The sequence below is a fragment of the Alligator mississippiensis genome, chromosome 9 (genome assembly GCF_030867095.1).
Source record: "Alligator mississippiensis isolate rAllMis1 chromosome 9, rAllMis1, whole genome shotgun sequence".
Taxonomy (NCBI): domain Eukaryota; kingdom Metazoa; phylum Chordata; order Crocodylia; family Alligatoridae; genus Alligator; species Alligator mississippiensis.
In genome coordinates this window covers 71381731-71403526 of record NC_081832.1, presented here as the reverse complement: position 1 = coordinate 71403526, position 21796 = coordinate 71381731, and the positions used below count along the sequence as shown (strand labels likewise).

At 46.4% G+C, this 21796-nt stretch overlaps 1 protein-coding gene across 1 annotated transcript; it reads left to right on the top strand.

Moving 5' to 3' along the window:
* Nucleotides 1-9503: 9503 nt before the first annotated feature.
* Nucleotides 9504-17205, top strand: LOC102557978 (myeloid protein 1). The gene is made up of 7 exons (XM_006275897.2): nucleotides 9504-9610; nucleotides 11346-11442; nucleotides 12285-12433; nucleotides 13019-13204; nucleotides 14668-14836; nucleotides 16104-16255; nucleotides 16938-17205. The coding sequence occupies exons 1-7, from the start codon at nucleotides 9565-9567 to the stop codon at nucleotides 17138-17140; spliced, it is 1002 nt and encodes a 333-aa protein (XP_006275959.1). The 5' UTR covers nucleotides 9504-9564; the 3' UTR covers nucleotides 17141-17205.
* Nucleotides 17206-21796: the final 4591 nt, after the last annotated feature.

Below are 21796 nucleotides of genomic sequence, written 5' to 3'. Positions count from 1 at the left end.
TTGAACTTGTGTGTTGTTCTCTTTAGGTGCCTTTCTCTGTCAGCCCAAAAATGCTATATAATCCCCAAACTAAGCTACTTTCCTAGATGTATCTCTCTTTAAAAGAGAGGATCACCTCAAACCTTCCTCTACTTCCTACCTGAGGGCGCCTGCCCCTGGAGAGCCATGCCAGATCTCTTCCATGCAGGTTGGAGACCTACTTCCCCCATTGAGCAAGCAAAATACCCACTCGATCTTGGCCCAGAAAGTCAAGCTAAGACACAAGCGAAGGCCTTCGATACGGTATCCCACCCCATACTGGTGAACAAGTTCAGAGGCTGTGACTTGGATGACTACACAGTCCGGTGGGTGGCGAATTGGCTAGAGGGTCGCACCCAGAGAGTTGTGGTGGATGGGTCGGTTTCGACCTGGAAGGGTGTGGGCAGTGGGGTCCCGCAGGGCTCGGTCCTTGGACCGATACTCTTCAATGTCTTCATCAGCGACTTGGACGAGGGAGTGAAATGTACTCTGTCCAAGTTTGCAGATGACACAAAACTATGGGGAGAAGTAGACACGCCGGAGGGCAGGGAACAGCTGCAGGCAGACCTGGACAGGTTGGACAAATGGGCAGAAAACAACAGGATGCAGTTCAACAAGGAGAAATGCAAAGTGCTGCACCTAGGGAGGAAAAATGTCCAGCACACCTACAGCCTAGGAAAGGACCTCCTGGGTGGCACGGAAGTGGAAAGGGATCTTGGAGTCCTAGTGGATTCCAAGATGAACATGAGCCGGCAGTGTGACGAAGCCATCAGAAAAGCCAATGGCACTTTATCGTGCATCAGCAGATGCATGACGAACAGGTCCAAGGAGGTGATACTTCCCCTCTATCAGGCGCTGGTCAGACCGCAGTAGGAGTACTGCGTGCAATTCTGGGTGCCGCACTTCAAGAGGGATGCGGATAACCTGGAGAGGGTCCAGAGAAGGGCAACTCGTATGGTCAAGGGCCTGCAGACCAAGCCCTACGAGGAGAGACTAGAGAAACTGGACCTTTTCAGCCTCTGCAAGAGAAGGTTGAGAGGCGACCTTGTGGCTGCCGATAAGTTCATCACGGGGGCGCAGAAGGGAATTGGTGAGGTTCTATTCACCAAGGCACCCCCGGGGGTTACAAGAAACAATGGCCACAAGCTAGCAGAGAGCAGATTTAGATTGGACATTAGGAAGAACTTCTTCACAGTTCGAGTGGCCAAGGTCTGGAACGGGCTCCCAAGGGAGGTGGTGCTCTCCCCTACCCTGGGGGTCTTCAAGAGGAGGTTAGATGAGCATCTAGCTGGGGTCATCTAGACCCAGCACTCTTTCCCTCTTATGCAGGGGGTCGGACTCGATGATCTATTGAGGTCCCTTCTGACCCTAACATCTATGAATCTATGAATCTATTAAACAACACTACCAATGTGCCACTGCCCTCTTCAAGCACAACGCCATCTGAGAAGTGCTCTGGGACCACTGGTACTAAGGGGATGTTGATACCTCTTCTTCAGCGCTCTCAGGCATGAGCCACCTCCCTGCTCTTGCTTTGCTCAGGCCAAACACAGACATGGTGGGGGCTCCTGCCACGGCTGCTCTCCTATGATCAGCTGTGCACGGTAACTGGTAATAAGGCTGAACTTCCCTGCGAGTGCACTGCTCTTAAGACTGCCCTCCGCCTCTCCCCAGCAGCCACCACCTAGCGATGTACATCAGGGCACACCACACCCTGTCCCACAGGAGTTGCCTTGCAAACCCAACTTTCTACTGTTCCCGCTCAACCATAGCCACATCCTGCACAGCCGCTTGTAGGGCATGAAACCTTGGTGCACACATGAAAAGCAAAACCGCTAATCCTCCTCTTGAGACAAGCTTGCACCCAGCTTTGCCAGGTGCCAAACTGCGGGTGACAACATCTCTCATGTAATCCAGGACAAGGGCAGCTCACTTTCCTGCTCAGAATGAGTCAGAGTCCCTGTATTTTGTCAGGGCCTTCTGAGGTCAGCGAATCTCGGCCTAATGTCGTGGCCTCAGGTTTTCAAAGTCAACCTCCATTCTGTCTGGATCAACCCCACCGTGCCTTGAGAGGGGCAGCAACACACGAGATCTACCTGTTAAGGAGGGTTCAGGATCCAGTAGTACCGGTCCTCTGCCAAGATTTCTTTCAGAAAACCAGCACCAGAAACCTAGCCTCCCTCCCCGGTAGGCAGCAACCTCTGCCTTTATGACACTGCTCACAGGTGTGGAGGGGCAGGGCAGGCGGAGCGCACACCCGTTCATGAGAAAGAAGGCAGTGACTTGCACAGGTGGTTGCAAAGGGAGAGACGCCTGACCTGGCAAAGGGATTGAGGAACGCGTCTTCATTTTCAGCAGCTCAAACTGACAGTAACTTGCCCAAATCTCTCGTGTGGCTGGTCAGCTAGCACAGCCTGCTGCTCCTCTTGTCAAACTGCGATACACATATTATAGGCCAATATATTTTGTTAAAGTTGAACTAAAACCTTAAAGCTGCATTTTTTTTGTTTTTCTATCAGGACCCGTAGTAAATATGACATCTTTTATCAGACCAGCAAGATTTTTTGCAAAAAGTTTTCTTTAATTGCAAGCTTTCGGGCACAAGCGCCTTCATCAGGCATCGGAGAAAAGATTGTAAAAGTTCTCCTGGGTAGAAATCTACCTTCCCGACACGCTCTCCTCTTGCTCTTTCAAGTCACGCCTGGCAGAAACTTCTCACTTGATTACTCTATTTCCCTCTCAGATTTCCTTATTCTTGGTCTTGAAGATGAAATATTGCAAATATAGTTGATACTTGATTACCAGTGAAGGCCAAAGATTATGATTTACTAGGATTGCCCCCTGGTCATTATGAATCACGCAGAGGTGGATTTTCAGTTTTTGAGCTCCTCCTTGAGCTTCTGGTCAAAAACCCCTGCGAAGCAAACTGGTCCCTCCAAAGATGATACTGCTGAAAGCCTGGGGCTGGGTACCTGCCCTTTCGTTTTTTGTGTCCTTAGCAGATTTTGTTGGAGTCTGACAGGCTGCATCCCTCTCCAAACAGATGTGGGAGTGCTTTTATATTGATAATGATTGTGTGTGCCTCGGTTTCCCCATCTTTTTTGGATGCAGTTATACTCTGGGGTCAGAAAGGTTCATGTCAAGCCTGGAGTTGTGGGGGTAGGAGCAAGGAGTGAGAAGTGGATCCCTGAATATAGCTGTGTGGAAAAGAGCATCCAAGTGGCACAGACTCCTCGCAGGAGGAAGACACGCTTAAATACAATACAAGCTTGAACCCATTAGGATTCATTGTTAACCACTGGCATCAGAAAGGTAGATTCAGACAAGCCTGTTGGGTAATAGATGGTCTAAAAAGAGAAAGCATCAAGGGAGGGAAAAGGAAGTCAGGGGAGAGAAGAGATCCTATCTCTGGGCATCTCTCTGAGGCCTTACATCCTAATCAGGCCTTGGTAATGCTGCCAATCTGTCTTTAGGAAAGCAGAAGGGATTGTCTCCCTGTTTGGTTCGTAGTATCTGATGAAGCAGGTTGCTGCTTTTAAAAAATCTCATGACTCTGAACCAGCTAGTCTCTAAGGTGTTGCCATTTGGGTTAAGTTGGAGAGAGCTGTACGCTCCTAATTACCCTCTGTAACCCTCCAGACACTGCTTGGAGGCAGTGCTGCGGGGATTTGCCAGCAGCAGCAGTGGTCCCAGAGGGCTGGATGGTGACAGTGGAGCAGCACTGACGGCTGCTTGGAGCCGAGGCTGCTGCAAGCAGAGCAACACCCCAAACTGTGGAACCTCCCTTACCTCTGCAGAGAGAAGTAGTGGAGACCCAAAACCTGCCCCACACATGGGAGAGGTCAGCTGGCCAGAAATATGGACTCCTCTAGGCCAGGGCAACTCTCCATGAGTGGATATAACTAAGGCAAGAGGGCTTACCGACTACCCCATCAGCTTCACTCAGTGGGGAAAGTAGTGACTCTAGATTAGCACAAGAGCACACTGTGGGTCACTTCTCTTCCTGTCAATCCATCCCACAGGTTTTCCCAAAACCACTTGTTTCTAAATGGCATTCCCTTTAACGAAATCCCGATTTAATATTTATCCCCTGCTTGTGAGTGGGGAAATGATGCTCATGACTCTTAGCCTAACCCCTTTTAATGTATTCATCATGCATCTATGACCTGGTTCAGTCTGAGACCCACAGCTTCATTGTTTGCACTTCAACATGGGGGTGGGTTGCCCATGCAATCCTGCAGAGAAAACCCCCATGGCTGGTGTTGCAGAGAGGAAGGCACAACCTGGCACCCCTCTGCTTGCCAGCACGCTGCACCATTGGTCATGCCAGAGCTGCTCCACCATTGCAAGGGAAACACTGGTCCCTGGCTGGAATAATGACCTCTTTTCTTGGAGAGCACCAGGCTTTCTTTCAACTTAAGAGCTATTTCTACTACCCCCAGCAGCTCCTGTGTTCTCTTTGAAAAGCTTATAAGCAATACTCACATCCCGAGACATCAAGAGGGGTAGCAGGAGCAAGAAAGTAAAGGAGAGTGTAAATAGAGGCTTGGCTCATGTCCCCATGAATGCGAGCCCCAGTACCCGAGCTCTAAATGCTTAGCTTCCCTCCGTTTTCTGTACCTCTCTCTGTCCCTTGTGCTGCAGGAGAAGATGTGACATAAGAGTCGCTCCTCAGGAGCTGTGCAATTTTTTGGGTGATTGTCCCATTTCCTTCTGCTGTTGTGTACTAAGTGGCTAATTATTTGATTTCAAAACCAAACCTATCAACGGTTATATTGTTTGTTAACATCCCCTTTGCATAACCTGTGAATATTGCTGATTTAGGGTGCAAAGGTCTTCCTGTTCAATTTGGACTGACCAGGATAACAGGCTAACCATTTCCTGAGCACAGTGAAGAGGTACACTGTATTTTCACTTGGATTTGATCCCGGAGCTCAGGTCAAGGAACTGAGAAATGCCAGCTCAGACTGATCACTTTGGCTGGCTTGTTTTCCAACAGTAATCAAGAGGGCTAAATTGCATAAATTCTCTTGAGGCTTTTAAGTCTGCCAGAAATGTGTGCTTAAATATATATATACATATATATATATACATACATATATATACATACACACACATATACATATATATCTATAGATATATATATATATTTATCTATATAGATATATATATTTATATATTTATAATTTATTTATTATTTATTTATATATATAAATATCTATCTATATCTATATAGATATATAGATACACACATATATAGATGCACACACACATACATATATAGATACACATATAGATACACACACACACCCCCACACCCACATATACACACACACACACACATTATATATACACACATACACCCACACCCACATATACACACATACACACACACACATTATATATACACACATACACCCACACCCACACACACACACTATATATACACACATACACCCACACCCACATATACACACATACACACACACACACATTATATATATATATATATATATATACACACACACACACACACACACACACACACACACACTTTTTTTCCTGAGAGAACATATATTTCTCCCATATATTTTTGAGGACAGATTTCTGGAAGAAGTGCATTTGGGTTTATCAGAAGTAAATATTCTTGCAGCAAAAACCATCCAGCTGCATTTGTCTTCTGAAGAATGGAGGTAAAATATTATAAATATCTATTACTTGAGAAAATAGAAAAGACCCAGCCCAGATGCAGGAAGATGTCTTTGTTCAGATGAAAAGCAAAGTGGTAAAGGGAGACTAACTTCTAGGAGCATACTGAAGCAGGCAATTCATTTCTAGTAGCATACTGAGGTCCAAATAAAGTGCTCTTCAAGGGGTCATGATGACTTGATAATCAGCATCTATTTCAGCTGAGGTACAAGGTCTAAGCAAGCATGCTATCTATGTATGATGACTCAAGGAGAAGGAAATTAAGCCCTTATGGCTTGAAGCAGTGTTTATAGGAGAGGCCAGGTGAGAGCGGGGTGCCAGGCACTTCATCTGCAGCAGACAGAACAATATTATCTTTCTGTTGTGATAAGGGCTGAGCCATTCCCCCAGACGTGTACCTCCTTGTACCTCTGCCTATGCTCTTAGACCAACACGGCTACAACCTATATTGCATTTCTAAAAGAGCGTGTTCCCAAGTCAAACCAGAACTGTGTTACACCGAAAGATGAAAGGGGGGAGGGAGAAATCATTGGAGGTTTTTGTGGTTGTTCTCTCAGAAAAATGTCCACCAAGGTGCATATGCTTTGGCAAAAAAGAAATGCAAAACTCAAGAACTCTTGCTTCAGAGATGATACCTTTTATTAGACCAACTAAGAAATCGCACAAAAAAACCCTTCTTTTTCTGCAAGCTTTCAGGCACACACACCCTTCCTCAGGCCCAGAGAAAATTAAGGCTGGTAAAAAGTCCCCGTAGGTAGAAAATAAACTTCATTTTTGCACAGACGGAGCTGAAGCTGGGAGTCTGTCCCTCTGGGTCCAAAGAATTTTTTGATCATGAGCTGGAAGGGAGCTTCAAAAGGAGACTGCTGCAAAACCTGCAGGTGGCAAAACTAGCCAGGAGCTTTGTAAAGGTTTCTTCTAGTGAAACCATCACCTCTCAACCACAGTCAATTATATGGTTATCTGCTCTCGAGGGAAAGTGAGATTATTGCTGAGCCCAGGCATGCATGTGCTTGCCTTTCAAATTTTACTTCCAATTTGTAAAATGTAAAACTGTGCGTGTGACATATATTAACAGACTTTACAAGCTCTTTTTATTTCTGACCAGGAGTTTCTTGGCAAATTATGCAGGGTGAAAACAGGCTGCCATTGGCTATTTCATAGGCTGAGGGGATATAGGTATGAAGGGAGGCTGGGATGCTTTCACCTTACAAGAACTTTAGAAAGTCTTCTCTTCCCTCGGAATTGCGAGAGAATGCGTTAGTCAAGCACGCAGGTTACAACATGCACCTACTAATGCCAAAGCATTTGTAATCATAACAGTATTTTAGAACGGTCTCGAAAGCATCCAAGCAGGTAGCTGTCGCAGAGCTCTCAGGCTCATTCAAAGTCTCTGGACATTGATACATATAGCACATCCCTTGCCTTCCTATATCCTACTTTAGAAGTGTGTCTGGAAGCTCCCAAAGCCTACTCCTTAACTGGAGTAGCACTAGCCAGCCATGATCGCTGACTTCCATATGGCTTAACTTTTCTCCTCCACCCAAATGCTCCCTGGGGATTTCCATGCCATTGGTCCTCAACTGTGTCTTCTCATACACCTTCAGGATTTGCTCCTTTTCTCCCAGAAAAGATATTATTTCAGACCAAAATAAAAAAGTATGGCTTATTTTTTCAACTCAGATTTACTTTTCCTACTCAAGGCCACTGGAACCTCCACTTTTGAATCAGAATAGTTTCCAAATGTCATCTTCATAAACATTTGTTCCCCTACCCTCCATCCCTCTACTTTAGCTTATATTGTGTATGAGTCCTAACAGGATCCTATTTTGAGAGAACAAAAGATTTAGCAGACATTTATCCCAACCAAAGACGACCTGAGCAGGGTGCAGAGCCCCGGCCCTGGACGCAAGGAAGCCGGTGGCGGGGAAGTGGTGGTGCCGAGCGGCCAGATGTGAAGCCGGTGGCAGTGCGGAGTTGCTGCGGCTGCTCTGCCCAGCTCTGTGGGGCCCCCCAAAATGCGGGGCCTGGGGTGGTCACCCCAATTTGTTCCCCTCTAGGGATGGCCCCGATCCCAACACTTGCTGTGCCTAGCTTCCTATAAATCAGAGACCTTAGGAGAAATCTCCAACATTCAAAACCTTGTCTAACTTTACCCCAACTATATAGCTGATCCAATAAAAGATAAAATAAAAGATATCCTAAGAAATCCTTGCCTTTTGCATAATTTCTGGACCATCATGGCTACAACATCTCTTTTACACTACCTATCCGAAGTTAGCTTCTCTACTGAAAAAGTCATTGTGGAGCTGGCTGTAACTGGCTATTGTTTTATGTCAAAAATTTTACCCATGAATTTGTTGTCCACATCTCCATCTTATGGTAGAATATGAGCAAGACAGGCTGAACAACTGTGATATGGCAATATGTAGATGAACCAAGTATAGAGAAGGAATGAGCTACACAGCAACATTGCTTTGATAGCACAATGTGCTATCAAGATGGAAATGGAGTAGAGTGAAATTTAATATTTTTTCATAGTATAAGCTTCTATCTGGCCACACTACTCCACCCCACTTGTCCAAACACCTCAACATAGGGTCAAGAAGGGCTCCATTAACAGATTGCTGGAAGAGAAGTTCAAGTCCATGCTTTTCATTAGCATTCGTTAAAGATGCTGACAATGGGAATAAAATGTGTTATTAAAGGTAAAGATGCTTGTCCATCATGTTGGCAAGGAAAATGGAAAACTTCACACTTTCATTTCAACTGGTCAAAGTGTGTCTTAGATTGTAAGTCTGGCTGCCAAATAGAAAAGATAATCATCTGAAAAAGCCACATTAAAAGGTTGTATAAAACCCTTCAAACTGTATGCCCTCTGAGAGGGAATACCCATTGACCTATACCCCAGGAGCAAAACAACCGGTAATGTAACCCTACCAGGACAGGACTCAGCGCCTTTACCCTCCCATAGTGCTCATGACTTGTAGCCTATCCCTTCTTTACACACTCAGTGCACATCTGTGACGTGTTTAAATGCGAGCGTTGAGAAGATATACACCATCATCTGAGACGGAGAGGAAACAGGCAACAACCCAACAGCAGAATTCAGCCATCTATGAAGTGCTGCATGGCGGTTACACACTGGAGCTCCTGTAGCTGTGGACGGGGGGGCAGCTGGCGGCCTGGCATAACCACACATGTCCTCCAGAAAGCACCAGAGCTCCTGAGCATATTTACAATACCCCCAAGCAACACTAAATTTACCCACCAGATGTTTTGTGACTCCAGTGGAAGAGTGATAAGGAACACATCTCAAAGAAATGAGATGATAATGAACACATCTCAAAGGTCCCTTCCAGCCCTAATGTCTATGACATCTTAGAACAGGAACAAGAGGAACAGAGTCAGAGGCACAATCTGATTATCCATAAAAGACCCAAATGGACAGTTGGGTCGTCAGGGCTTGGACACTATGCTTTGAGCTCCCGTGCACCTTTCTACACCTCTCCCGGCCTGCTCAATGTCAGGGACAGATATGGCTCAATTGCAGCTCCTCGAGAGCTGTGCAATGTTTTGGGTGATTGTCCCATTTCCTTCTGTTACTGTGTGCCAAGTGGATAATTATTTGGTGTCGCAACCAAACTGATCAACGGTTATATTTTCTGCTAATGTTCCCCCTTACCTAATTTGGGAGCATTACAGGTGCAAATGCCTGCTCGACTCCGATTGGCTAAAGAGAATGGCCTAGCCCCTGCTGGAACGTATAAATAATGAAGAGGTGCAGCACACTGTGTCTTTGACCTGGTCAAAGATCAGAGGTGAAACGGCTGCAAAATGCCAACCCTCAAACTGATTGTGTTTGCTGGTCTGGTTTCCATTGGTAAGTCAAGATTTCTTTCTCATATTATCACTGCTTTAGTAGACACGCATTTGCTTTTAATGTTTTTGCAGCAATATTTAATGTGGCATATGCCTATGAAGGGTAAATGGAAAATATTTCTATCAGAGAAACTATAACAACATATATGTGCATCAATTCTGCCAGAAATGTGGAGTCAGAGCTTTATCACAATAAAAGGGTTTAACGTAATGCCATGATTACAGCCAAATTAAGGTACTTTGCTTAGTTTCTCAGACTAATGAAGAATGCAGCTGGATATGGTCAACCAAGTTGTTAGCTTTGCTTTGTTTCTAGAGGAATGTGCTGTTAGTTTGTCTAGTCTTATCTCCGCTCCGCTCATGGAAACTGAGGCTGGGGGAACCAGAGGGATAAAACATTTCTGCAGTGGCAAGAGTATCTTTCTAAGGGTTGTTTCCAAATGATAAGAAGTTCTTAATCGAGCTAGATATAGGCATCTCTGACAAGTTTTACACCACTTTGGTTCTAAATCCTAGGAAAGTATCAAAAGACCACTCTTTCTGGGTAGGATTCAGGCATAAATGCTCATTTCAGATTGAAGCAAGCCTCCCCCGTAGTAACAAAATACACATTTTGGTAGCACGTCACTGGAGTTCAACATGAGGTTGCCGTTGTCTTTCACAGCCAGGCTCCTTTCCTCTGAATGCTGAGGTTTGGAAATAGGGATGGCATAACCTAGCTCCAGACCACACTCAGGAGCTCTGCCTTCCTTACAGCCTGGGGCGGGAGGGTGGTGTGTGTTCCCCAGGGTAGGGGCAGCACACGCTGCCCTGGGAACTGCTTCTGTCTCTGCATTACAGCTGGTATTAAGATCCACTCCACTAGCTTTCACTCCAGGGCTTCTGGGATCTCCACCTGTGAAAAAGCAAGCGAATAGGGGCTGAGAAATGATAATAGAGATGGAACAATCATCTCCGCATGGAAGATCTTTCCGTCTAGGAAAGAGTTGGGGAAGTGACTTCTCTTCTTCCATGTCTCTCATACTCTTAAAAAGCTTACCCTTCTCTGAACAACGTGGTCCCTAAAGTGCCACCCTGCCCTGCTTTCTGCCTAATGACTTTCTTGTGGCCACAGTCATGCCAGCAAAAAATACAAACACCACTTTCAAGTTGCAAATTCACAGCTGAGTAAGTTAATAGTCCTGAGAATCAAGGATACTAGGAAACATGGAAAGGGGGAAAGCTGCCCTCAGACAGGGAGCACCTCAACGTATACCTCTGGTGGAGTATTATTTGGGTGAATTAAGCTTTCTTTTTATGAGGCCAACCTGATGGGGAACTATAGCCTTTTGAGATCACATACACATGTCTTTCAATTCTAGAGCCCACTGAATGCTGCAGGCAGCATAGATAGGCTTCTTTACAAATACTTAGCAGCACATAAGAGTTGAAATATGGAGCAGGGCCACATCATACACGGCAGTGAAAAAACTACAAAATGATGGCCCCTTTCCCAAAGATGTTACAATCTAGGTAACGCATGGTGATCCCCTTTAAAATCGTACTGATTGCACAAGATACTCTGATATCGAGACCTGTTCAGGATTGATTTTTTTGAAATCCCTTTTCTACTTGTTTCTGTTGAATTAAGAAAGAAGAATAAATCTAGAATAAATGTTTTCCATACAGCCATTTAAAGTTTCTTTGTAGACAATTGTAGAAGGCAGTTGAATTTTCTTTGCTTGTTTCTTTAATAGTTGCTGCACAACAATGGGGACAAATTTGTCAGGGGAATCCCACAAATGAAATCAGAGGCTGTGATTCATATGGCTGTGGACACTACAATGCTGCAAGGTAATCTACTGAGAAATCAGGGAGGGTTTGGCATTGGACTTGTATCATGTTCACTGTTGTCCCCTATATAACAAAATGTTTACATAGAGATGAAAGACCACGAGGAGACATTTCTAAGTAATATTGAAGGCTGCTGAAATTACAGCCCTGCAGACTCATTCAGAGCCTGAGCAGTGGCAATGTCCTCCCAACATAAATTCTCCCTCTTCTGTTCCTTTTCATGAGACTGCTAGAAAGTATTCCTCTTTGTGGCCCATCCCTTCTGCCACACGGGGGGTCTAGAAAGTCCTTCTGTGGCATTTCCAATGAAGTCTATTATGGGGCCAAATGCCCACCCCTGCAGAGCTGGACAGAGGATAACAGGTGACTTCTTGTCAAAACCTCTGATGTCCCTGGCTGTTGGTGTAGCCCTAGGGCAAGACAGGACCAAGTGGGAAATAAATATGAGATGGTCTATGGATCCCCTTTCCTAGTGATTCAGTCCCATCCAGGGACCAGCTCATGGACCAGATCTTCAGCTGGTAGAGATCCACGTAGTTCTGTAACAGATGGGGGAAAAAAGTCTGTTGTTTGACACTGTCCCTCTCGGGTACAAGGGGACAGTCTGCTAGCATCTAAAATCTACTTGGAGACACTAACGGCAAGTTTTAAAAAAATACAATTTTGGTAGGAAACAGAATCCAGTTTTTACCAGATCAAATGAACAGATGGAGGTTAACAGTCATTAGAAGTGAATTTAAAATAGCAAGCTGTTCTATTTCAATTGCCTTACTAGACATTTCAGACTCTAACAAGCTAAAAACAGCAACCCTAGCTTTGCTTCATTACTTTCTTTTTTTCAGAAAGGGCAGTAAAGGAAAACATCTTGCTGTGGATGTGGTCTGCAGAGATGGATCGGAAGTTCGTGCTCCTTTCTCTGGTATTATTACCAAAGTGAGGGGAGACTTCCATATTGGTATCAACGTTGATGGAGTTCAAATTCGTGGAGAAGGTAAGCAACATTATCCAACCTTTCAAGCACTGGTCAAAAATGAATATCACCTATCATTCTAAACTGCTTAGAGGGCTACGCAAAAAGCAAATGGTTAAGAAAGCTGAAAGTCCAGCAGAAAGTGTATCAGTGTTTGGTTAACTAGGCCAAGGCTTATGTTGGACTTCGAACTGTTTCTGTATCTGAACAGAAATACAAGAGAACAGGGCAACACGCTCCAACACCAGGACCTGCAGTGCAGTCCTTTTCCTCTACAGCTCTCCACCCAGCTTGATAAAACAACAACTACGACTCAATTTCGAAAAAAATAATAATAGTCAAAATAAAGTGTCAGAAGAGGATATTTGCAATATGCTGCATTTAGTTTTGCTTTGAAAATCATCTCTAGGCCCCTCGTATAGGTCCAATAACCTCAATGGCTTGATTACTGCTGACTTGACTACGTGTTTATGTGCACGCACGCTTTTACAACTGCTAGCTCTAGCAGTCAGGATAGTACACTGAATAGATACTACCTGGGTTGATTCAGATATTGAGACAACAGTTTCATATTGCTTTTTTCTTCCTAATCTCATTTCTATATAGAATTCTGTGTGAAACTGATGTTTGTCCAGATTGCTTTCCAAATCAAAAACGGCAGGGTTAGGAGGGGAGAAGTTATTGGAACAATGCAGAACATGCAACAGATGTTTCCTGGTATCATCTCGCACATCCACGTTGAGAACTGTGACCACTCGGATCCTACTCCTAACCTTGGAGGAGGTCAAATAGGTATGGTAAATATGAACATACCCCCTTCTGAATGAAACCATCCCGCCCTCCACAGGCAAGCTGGGTTTTCCTCACAGAAAGTCCAGGCAAATGTATCATTTGAGGGAAGGACACCGAACTTTTTCGGACACACCATAATACAATTTGATATATGAATGTACACGGCAGGTGTGCATCACCATCAGCTTGTCATGTCAGTGCTCACTTGCCTATAACCTCATAAGGCATTCACAAAGGGCCGGTAATGAGCTTTGACGCCAGAACCAGCCTCTCCATCAGCAATCTTTTAAGGATCAGTAATTATCACTTATATTGTATCATAGACTAACATGTAAGCTCCTCCCTGGTCTTTTCACTCCATGCATAGACTCTACGAGTGAGCTTTTAACAAGGAAGCATTTATCTCCCTTTCCCTGCCCATAGATGCTTCCAGCTACTAATAGAGGCAGGGAATCCTCTTCAGTTCAAAGGCATCAAGGGCAAAGAGAAGTTGCAGAGTGACTAATATGCTAAAACGTAGCAAGGTCAAAACCAGAGGCAATTTGAACAGGCCACTACTTGATTGTTAGCATATACGTAGAGTGAGATAGGAGACCAAGGAGATAATGACTCTGGGGAAAAGGATTGATTATTGGTTTAATACTGGTCACTTCTAGCTAAGAAGTGAAATAATTTTTGCACTCTGCAAATCCCAAGTATGCAGATTAACTCCTCTGAGATTCAGTTGTAATGAGCGGGGTAAGTTTTTGTACATGCGCTACCCAGGTACCCTCCAACAGCATCTCAGTTTATGGCTTACGGAGGAGTATTTGCTCTCCTTGGATGCTGTCTCTGCCTTTTCCTTACTGGAATATCCACTGCCTTTTGTCACCCCTTCAGTGCATATTCTTCAATGTCAGGACTAGATAGTGCCCTCAATTCCTCCATCAATTAGCTCTCACCGAAGGCTGAATAGTACTTACGACTACTTACAAACAGCTGAGGCTTTTGGGGAGCAAATGCAGGAGCCCCATTCAGGGGATAGGCTGCCATCGTGCTGGGCACTACACAGAGTCCTTCCCACAAACAGATTCAAGTGCAGGTCAAGGAAGGCTATCCTTGCAGATCCTGTGGTAAACCGTTTGTCTATAAAACCAACCAAGAATCTGTAAAATTGTGTCTTAAGTGTGCATCCTCATGAAAAGAAATGCCTTCCCCCAGAAAGAATAAAATAGTGCTTCATTATATATGAAAATAAATATTCATTTATTTCTGCTCCAAATAAAGGAAGAAAACTAAAGAACTCTTCATTGTGTGGGACGCATGTTAGCCACGTACCCTGGAAGGTGACATGTAATACAGATCACTAAAGAATCCCAGTATTTTCCTCTCTCAACTCCAATATTTGCTGAGTAAAGATAAAACAACTGACATTCTCTCTTGAGACAGGATAGAAAATTATAATTTTTTTTTTTTTTAAACAGTTCGTCCACGACCTCCTTTCCCTCCACGACCTCCGGTCCCTCCTCCAGAACCGATCCGTCCTCCGCTGCCGCCGCAGCAGGTGGGATGGAGTGCTGTGTGCGCGGGCAATCCTTCAAACAAAATAAGAGGCTGTGATAACTATGGCTGTGGATACTACCATGCTCCAAGGTAACGTACTCTGAAATCAGGGGTTCCGGCTATTCATTGGTGTCCCCCTAAGTACAGCAATATTTACATAGAAAGGAATTTGCAAGGTAAATGCTATCTAAAAAGGATTTAAGACTTGCAAATTGTGCCAGAATGGGCAGCACCACACAGGAAAGCAGGGCTGGAAGGGACCTTGGGAGGTCACCTAGTTCAAGCCCCTGCTCAAGGCAAAATTATCCCAAATTAAAACACCCTAGCAACGTGTTCATTTAACTGCAGAAGCATTCACAAAGCCTGAACAGTGGCAATGCCCTTCCAACTCCTGAGTCATCTTCCTCTGTTCATCATCATGAGAAATAGCATTGTCTTCAAGGCCCATCCCCTCCTTTGCTGTCTCTGTTAAGCCAAGGTCTAAAAAGTGCTACCTCCAGTGAAGACGGTCATAGGGTCAGGATGCCCACCTGTGCCGAGACCAACTGAAGGATGTCAGTTCAGGATCTTTGATGCTAGTGGCCTTGCTATAGCCTTGGAGCAGGACAGGACCAGCTGGCAAATATACACGAGATGGTCTGTGCATCTCACTTCCCAGTGCTTGAGTCCTCTCTGTTGACCAAGCCATGGGCCAGATCCTCCTCTGGGGTAGATCAACATAGCTCTGTGGACTTTGGGGGGGCTGTGCTGACCAACAATGGATGAAAGCTCTGCATTCAGTTGCTTTAAGTCTCAGATGGGAATGGACAATCTGACATCACTAAGAAACTGCATGGAGGTGTTCACAGTAGAAGCAGTCCAGAATTTTCCATCCAAACGGCTTTTTCTTTTTGATGGAAAATGGCTTCTCCCCACTTTCTCCTCCTCTTCCCACTTTGAGAACATTTATTTTTCCCTCATGAACTGTGTTTTATTAAACCTAAAAAAGGCCACACCTGCCCACCTTTCTCAGTCAAAATCCTTCCATTTGGGAGCGTATCGTGGGGGTTTGTTTGTTTGGGTGTGGGTTTTTTTTTATTAATTCAACTTTAGAAAGTTTCATTAAAAGTTTTTTTGTTTTAAATTTCATAGAAAATGAAATCCATTGGCCAACTTATTATGAGGTGATGGAGTTTTACAATGTGTAAAACTGCAGAAACTACAAACACCATTGTACCCTTTGCTAATTTTGATAAACGGAGTCGTAGCCCCTCTACGCTCTTCTAGGTGACCCATACGTTCTATGGGAATAGTCTCATTTGCTGTGGAAAACCTTTCTCTGCACTGTCTCATTACTTTCACATGTATATATTTTCAGAAAACATGGTAAAGGAAAACATACGGGCGTGGATGTCGAATGCCATGATGGAGCTACAGTCTTTGCTCCTTTTAGTGGCAGACTTTCTGGTCCAGTCAGACCATTCAACAACGGTAACGCCATTGACAATGGAATCCAAATTACTGGAGTAGGTAAGCAACCTTATCCAACCTTTCAAGTGTTGGCTCATAAATAATTTTACCTATCATTCTTAACCGGTTGTGCAGCTACGGAAGCAGTAACTACTTAACAAAACTCAGGCAAGCAAAGCATAGCTACTCAGTTATGCTGTGGTTATGCTACCCCAAAGCATGTGTTGCACATGGAACGGTTTTTGTTCCTGTATTTGAACCCAAATACGACTACTCACTCCTAAGAAAAGAACAGGTTAGAAGGTCTCCAACAGTAAGATTTGCAACACTGTCTTTTTCCTCTACAACTCTGCACCCAGCTTGATAAACAGAACAAAAATAGGGCCAATTTGAGAAAAGCCAAATCTCAAAATGTCAGAAGAGGACACTGCACTATGCAGAAATCAGGTTTTCTACAGAGAGTCTCTCTATTCATAGGAGCACAGGAAATGAGGGTTGGGAGGGACCTCAGGAGGACATCTAGTCCAATACCCAGCCCAAAGCAGGGTCATCCCCAACTAGATCATTCCCCCTTCTGTAGGCCAAACCACCTCTAATTCCTGAAGCTACAGACTTGACTATGTTTACATTGCCACCACTAGCACGAGTGCTTAGGGTAATTTATTGAATTCTTCTGGGTAGACTCAGCCATGGAACTGAGAAGTCTGACATCCCTTTTTGGGGGGGGTTCGCTGTATTGCAGAATTCTGTGTGAAACTGCTGGCTATCAAGCCTTACACCTACAGTGGCCACGTCACAAAGGGGCAGCGTATTGGAACAATGCTGCCGATGCAGAAAGTATTCCCTGGTATCATCTCTCACATCCATGTTGAGAACTGTGACGGCTCGGATCCTACTTTTCAACTTACAAATGGACAACAAAACCAACAAGGACAGGGAACATAAATGGAAACACACAGTATCTGGAAATGACTAATTTCCAAATAAAATCATCTCAGCATCAAAAATGAGTTGCATTTCCTCATTGCTTATTTAAATGTTCATCAAGGAAAAGGACATTTCATACATGCAGAATAGCGTTTAATATTAAAAAGTGGGCAACACAAAGCTGTAAACATCACTAAGTGTAGAATACCAGTACCTATTTTCCTATGACATCATGATGTCAGGGTTTGAGAATGAGTGAGCTCAAAAGTATCAACTTATCCCTTTGCAACATTTTTGCTGTCATAACTTGCCTTAAAAGTGCCTTTCAGTCTAACACATAGGTGGAAACTTCCCTTTGGGTGCATCTACATGTGTTACTAAGGTGATTTAGGCTTCCTGTGCAATAAGTTACTACACACTAAGTGAGCCCTGGGAATGTGTTTACACGTGCACTCTGTAGGGAGCAGTTTTGCTCCTTATGGGAGTAAGCAGATCCAGGCCTGCTCCTGCCGTACTCTGCCCCCTTGCAGCAGCCAGGGAGAGCAGCAGCTGCAGCTCCCAGGGTGCTAGAGGACTCCCGGGCAGGAGAGGGGGCAGGCTCAGGCTGGTATGGGTCAGGGAGGGAGAGGCTTCAGGTCGGAAGGGGTGTCCAAGGGAATGATTTCAGTCTTGCAGGGGTTTCTAGGGGTGCAGGCTCAGCATGGCATGGGGCTCGCAGGGAGACCAGCTCACTTTGTCCTGGGAGACTGTGACTAGTGCACCATGGTCACTCCCTGCCATCCACCCCAGTAGCAGCAGATATGGCACTGTGTCCATGAGGCAATTGTGAACCACCTCCTCCCCACCCTCGGTAGTAGGGCACCTGGGCAGCTTCCCGCAGCCACCAGGCCCACTGCATACCCCAAGGCTATGTGCGCTCCAGACAGTTCCCAATCAACTATCCAGTTATTTCCCTTCACCACAGCACACTGCCTCCCACCCTCCCTTCTAAACAGCAGCCCCTGCCAAATATCCATGCCCACCACCAATAAAATACCTTCTTCCCTATGCACCCATTAACAGAGTGTGGTTGATACAGCATCAGAGGGGAACAGTGGGTGAAGGCACCTCCAGCACAGAGCCTGGGCAGAGGCACCTGGCACCCTGTCCTCTGGTGGCACCACCTTGGGTGTGGACAATATGGTGAGGCCAAAGGATTAGGGGCTGGGCTAGGGACTCAGGCAGGCACTGTCTAGTAGGGCTGTGTGAAGCGTTGGTCCTTGATTCAATTTGGTGGAGATTCGGCTCGATTCGGTGGCCAAATCTCCAAACCCAAATAGAATCAGGAGACCCTTTAATCTCTCCAAATCAATTTGGAAAGATTCAGCAATTCGGATAGACACACAGCTGTAAATGTTTTTTCTACATACCTCAAGGTACCAGGCGGCTCGTGAATGCCGTGGTGCTGGGGCGGATGAGCATCCCACAGGAGCACGGGGGGCTCCCCAGTGCGCTTGGCAGGAGACACAGAAGTGGACCAGAAGCACTTCCAGTCCACTTCCAGGTTTGCTGGGGAGCATGCTGGCCCCCCCCGCCTGGCTCGACGACTGGTGCCAAAATTGACTCGGTGAACCCGGGGTCCTCCCATAGCCAATTGCTGAGCAGGTGCACTTGGCAGAGGCAGACCCAGAAGTGGACTGGAAATACTTCTGGTCCACTTCTGGGTTTGCTGCCGAGTACATGGGGAGCCCCTCGCACTCCTGTGGGAAGATCCATCCGTCCCACCATTGCGGTGTTCACTAGCCGTGCCTGGTACTTCGAGGTATGTAGAAAAAACATTTAAAGCTGTGTCTATGGCCAAATCACCGATTATCTGAATAAGCATCGAATTATCAGATTCAGATTTGGCCGAATTGAAATGGGGACAGTGATCCGAAACAAAAAATTGAATCATTGCTCCTGACTTGGGCCAAATCTGAATCGAATACGGCTCGTTTCGCACATCCCTACTGTCCAGCCTGCTCTCTCTCCTCCCTCGTAGGGCTGGGGCCAGCAGGGCCTGCAGATGGACACGGTCCAGCAGCTGGAGATGGTCCAGCAGCGGCCAATTCCTACTCAGGGGCCACATGGCAGGCGGGTGAGTGATGCGCAGGCCAGGTGAGGGGCCTGGCTGCTGGGGTACTGGCCACTGCAGGAACCATGAGACCTTCTCCTCCAGGGCAGGAGCTGGGGCCAGGGCTAGGGGCAGATGGCATGGAAGTGAAAACCAGGTCCATGATGGTATCCAGCACCCAGCAGTCCTCCTCCAAGGCCTCCACTGCCTGGGCCACCATGGCGACCTGCCACTCCTCGGCCTCCACCACCCTCTTGAGGAGAGAAAAGTGCCTTTCCTCAGTGGCAAGGAGCTGCTCCCTGAAGGTGCAGCCCTTCCAGTTCCTCTCCCACTCCTGCGGCACATCCTCAACTCACCAGGCCCATGAATCTGACACACTGGCCTCCGCGCAGGGACCAGCTGGTCCAGCAACAAGGTTCTGTCCTGGGTACGCTGCTGGTAGAGGTGGCTCGTGGAGAGGGCACCAGCCGCTGGCGATGGCATCCTTGCCAGAGCATCTGTGTTGGCAGCTACTGTTTCTTCCCAACATGCAGCTGCTGGACCTGCAGAGCAAGAACAGGGATGCTCTTTGTGAGAGTTTGCAACATTTCAGAGATGATGTCAGTCTGGGGGTTGAACATGCATGGTTGCACAAGGTAAGTAGGCTGGGTGGGCCCTGCCATGGGCAGATGCTGGCTGAGCCCTCTGTCCCTGCTCCCTTCCCTGTCCCCTCTCCAGGCCGGGACAGGGCTGGCAGCTGCTCTGGCAGCTCAACCTCATCCCTTCTCTATAGGTCAGGTATGGTAACCCTAGCATGTGGGTTTTTACGGGCATGTCCTCTTTTCAGGTCCTTCCATCTCCATCCAGGCAGTTTTTTAAAATATCAGCAAATGTCTGGGATTTTGCTCTGCCTCTGCTTTCCCAGCAGCTGCAGGCAGGTAAATGTGTGTTTGTGTGCAAGTGTGTGTCCCAGCTGGGACACAAAGCTGGTGACACCTCCACCCTCCCCCAGCAGTCCTCTTCAGAGAGGCAGCCCAGGGCCAGGGCCCCCACCACACAAGGCCTGTGGCCCAAATGTGCCCTTGCTGAGAGTCCCATGAGCATGCACTGACAAGCTGTTTAAGTGCATTGAGGGGGCCCTGACTCACAACGCCCTGCTGTTGCTGATCACCAGGATGCCCCAGGCACAGCTAAGCACCTGGTGCAAGGTCCTGAGCTTCCATGGCGCCCCAGGTAGCCCTGCACTTCCTTGCAATGTATGCTGCTGCCTGGAGAGGTACCTCTGCCTATGCTACAAGTCCCTGACCCCCGCAGCATGCGACGGGCCCCGGGCTGCCTGGCTAGGAGGACACGGCTGCTCAAATTCCTGCACTGCCTTCCAACTGCCTGCATGCCAGGGGCAGGGGATGATGATCGTGGGCAGGAGGGGAGTTTCACATGTAAGGCAGGGGGAAGGTGAGAGGGCGCCCCTGACTGGCCAACATGTCAGGGAGCCCCTGACATACAGCCTGGGGGCACAGGTGGCTGCAGTGCCCCCTTCCTCCCCCCTGCTCAGGGCTTACCAGAGGGGTGCAGGAGGCAGTCCCAGCTGCTGGGCTCTGAGCCTGGCAGCAGTGATGTGGTTCAGCTGCCTGCAGGGTCCTGGGGTGTGGAGGCCTGACAACTGACCACACAGGCAGTGGCCCCCTCCAGGGAGCAGCTAGCCCTGGGTGGACAGGAGGCCAGCTGAAGAGCCATCTCTGCCCTGCAGCTGGAGGGACTTTTAGCCATGTTGCTCTGCCCCAGGCATGAGACTGGGCCCCTGCTGCTCTGGCTAACTGGGAGCAAATTTACTTCCTGTCAGCATCTACATATGTGCTACTGCACGGTACATCTATTCCCTGTATTTACAGGTAGTAGGAAACTGCTCATTAGCTTATTTTACAGCTGCTGCGTAAGTGACACCTTACTGAGCAGTACACATTGGTGTACTGCATAGTAAAGCATCACGTTTGCAGTAGAGAAGGTGCATCTACCTGGACTCAGGAAAAATTTGAAATATGAAAAATATTACCTCCCCACCATTGATCTGGCAGCATGTTCTGATTTTCTGTCTGCCCTGAGGGTCCAGTAATTTCACATGAACTAAAAGGTCTTGCTGTATGAGGGATAAAGAGAGAAGTGGAGGGTAGCTAATTTTGCTAAAACATCCCTGTAGCAAAACAATGTTCCACTCTCTAGAGACCCTGACATAAAAGTGAGCATTTTTACCTAAACAGAGGTAAAAAGTTAAGGAAATGGCAACTAAGAGAGAAACATTTTCTGTGGCGCTGGGTGAGACATCAATGGAGCTACCAAACCTGTTGAGCTGATTGGAATAACTCGTCCCTTATCAGAACCATAAGGTAATTTTGCTTTATGTGCTTATTTTAAGTGAAGTTCCTAAAAAATCCTGTAACATTAGTGGACTTCTGGGACCACTCTCTCTCAGAAGTATAAATCCAGTACTACAACAAGGTGTAGCACTAGCTGTAAATAGAAAGCTCCAATGAAGACATTACCGAAAAAAATCAAAGAAAATTAGTATTGGAAGGGACCTCAGAAGGTCACATCTAGTCCAACTC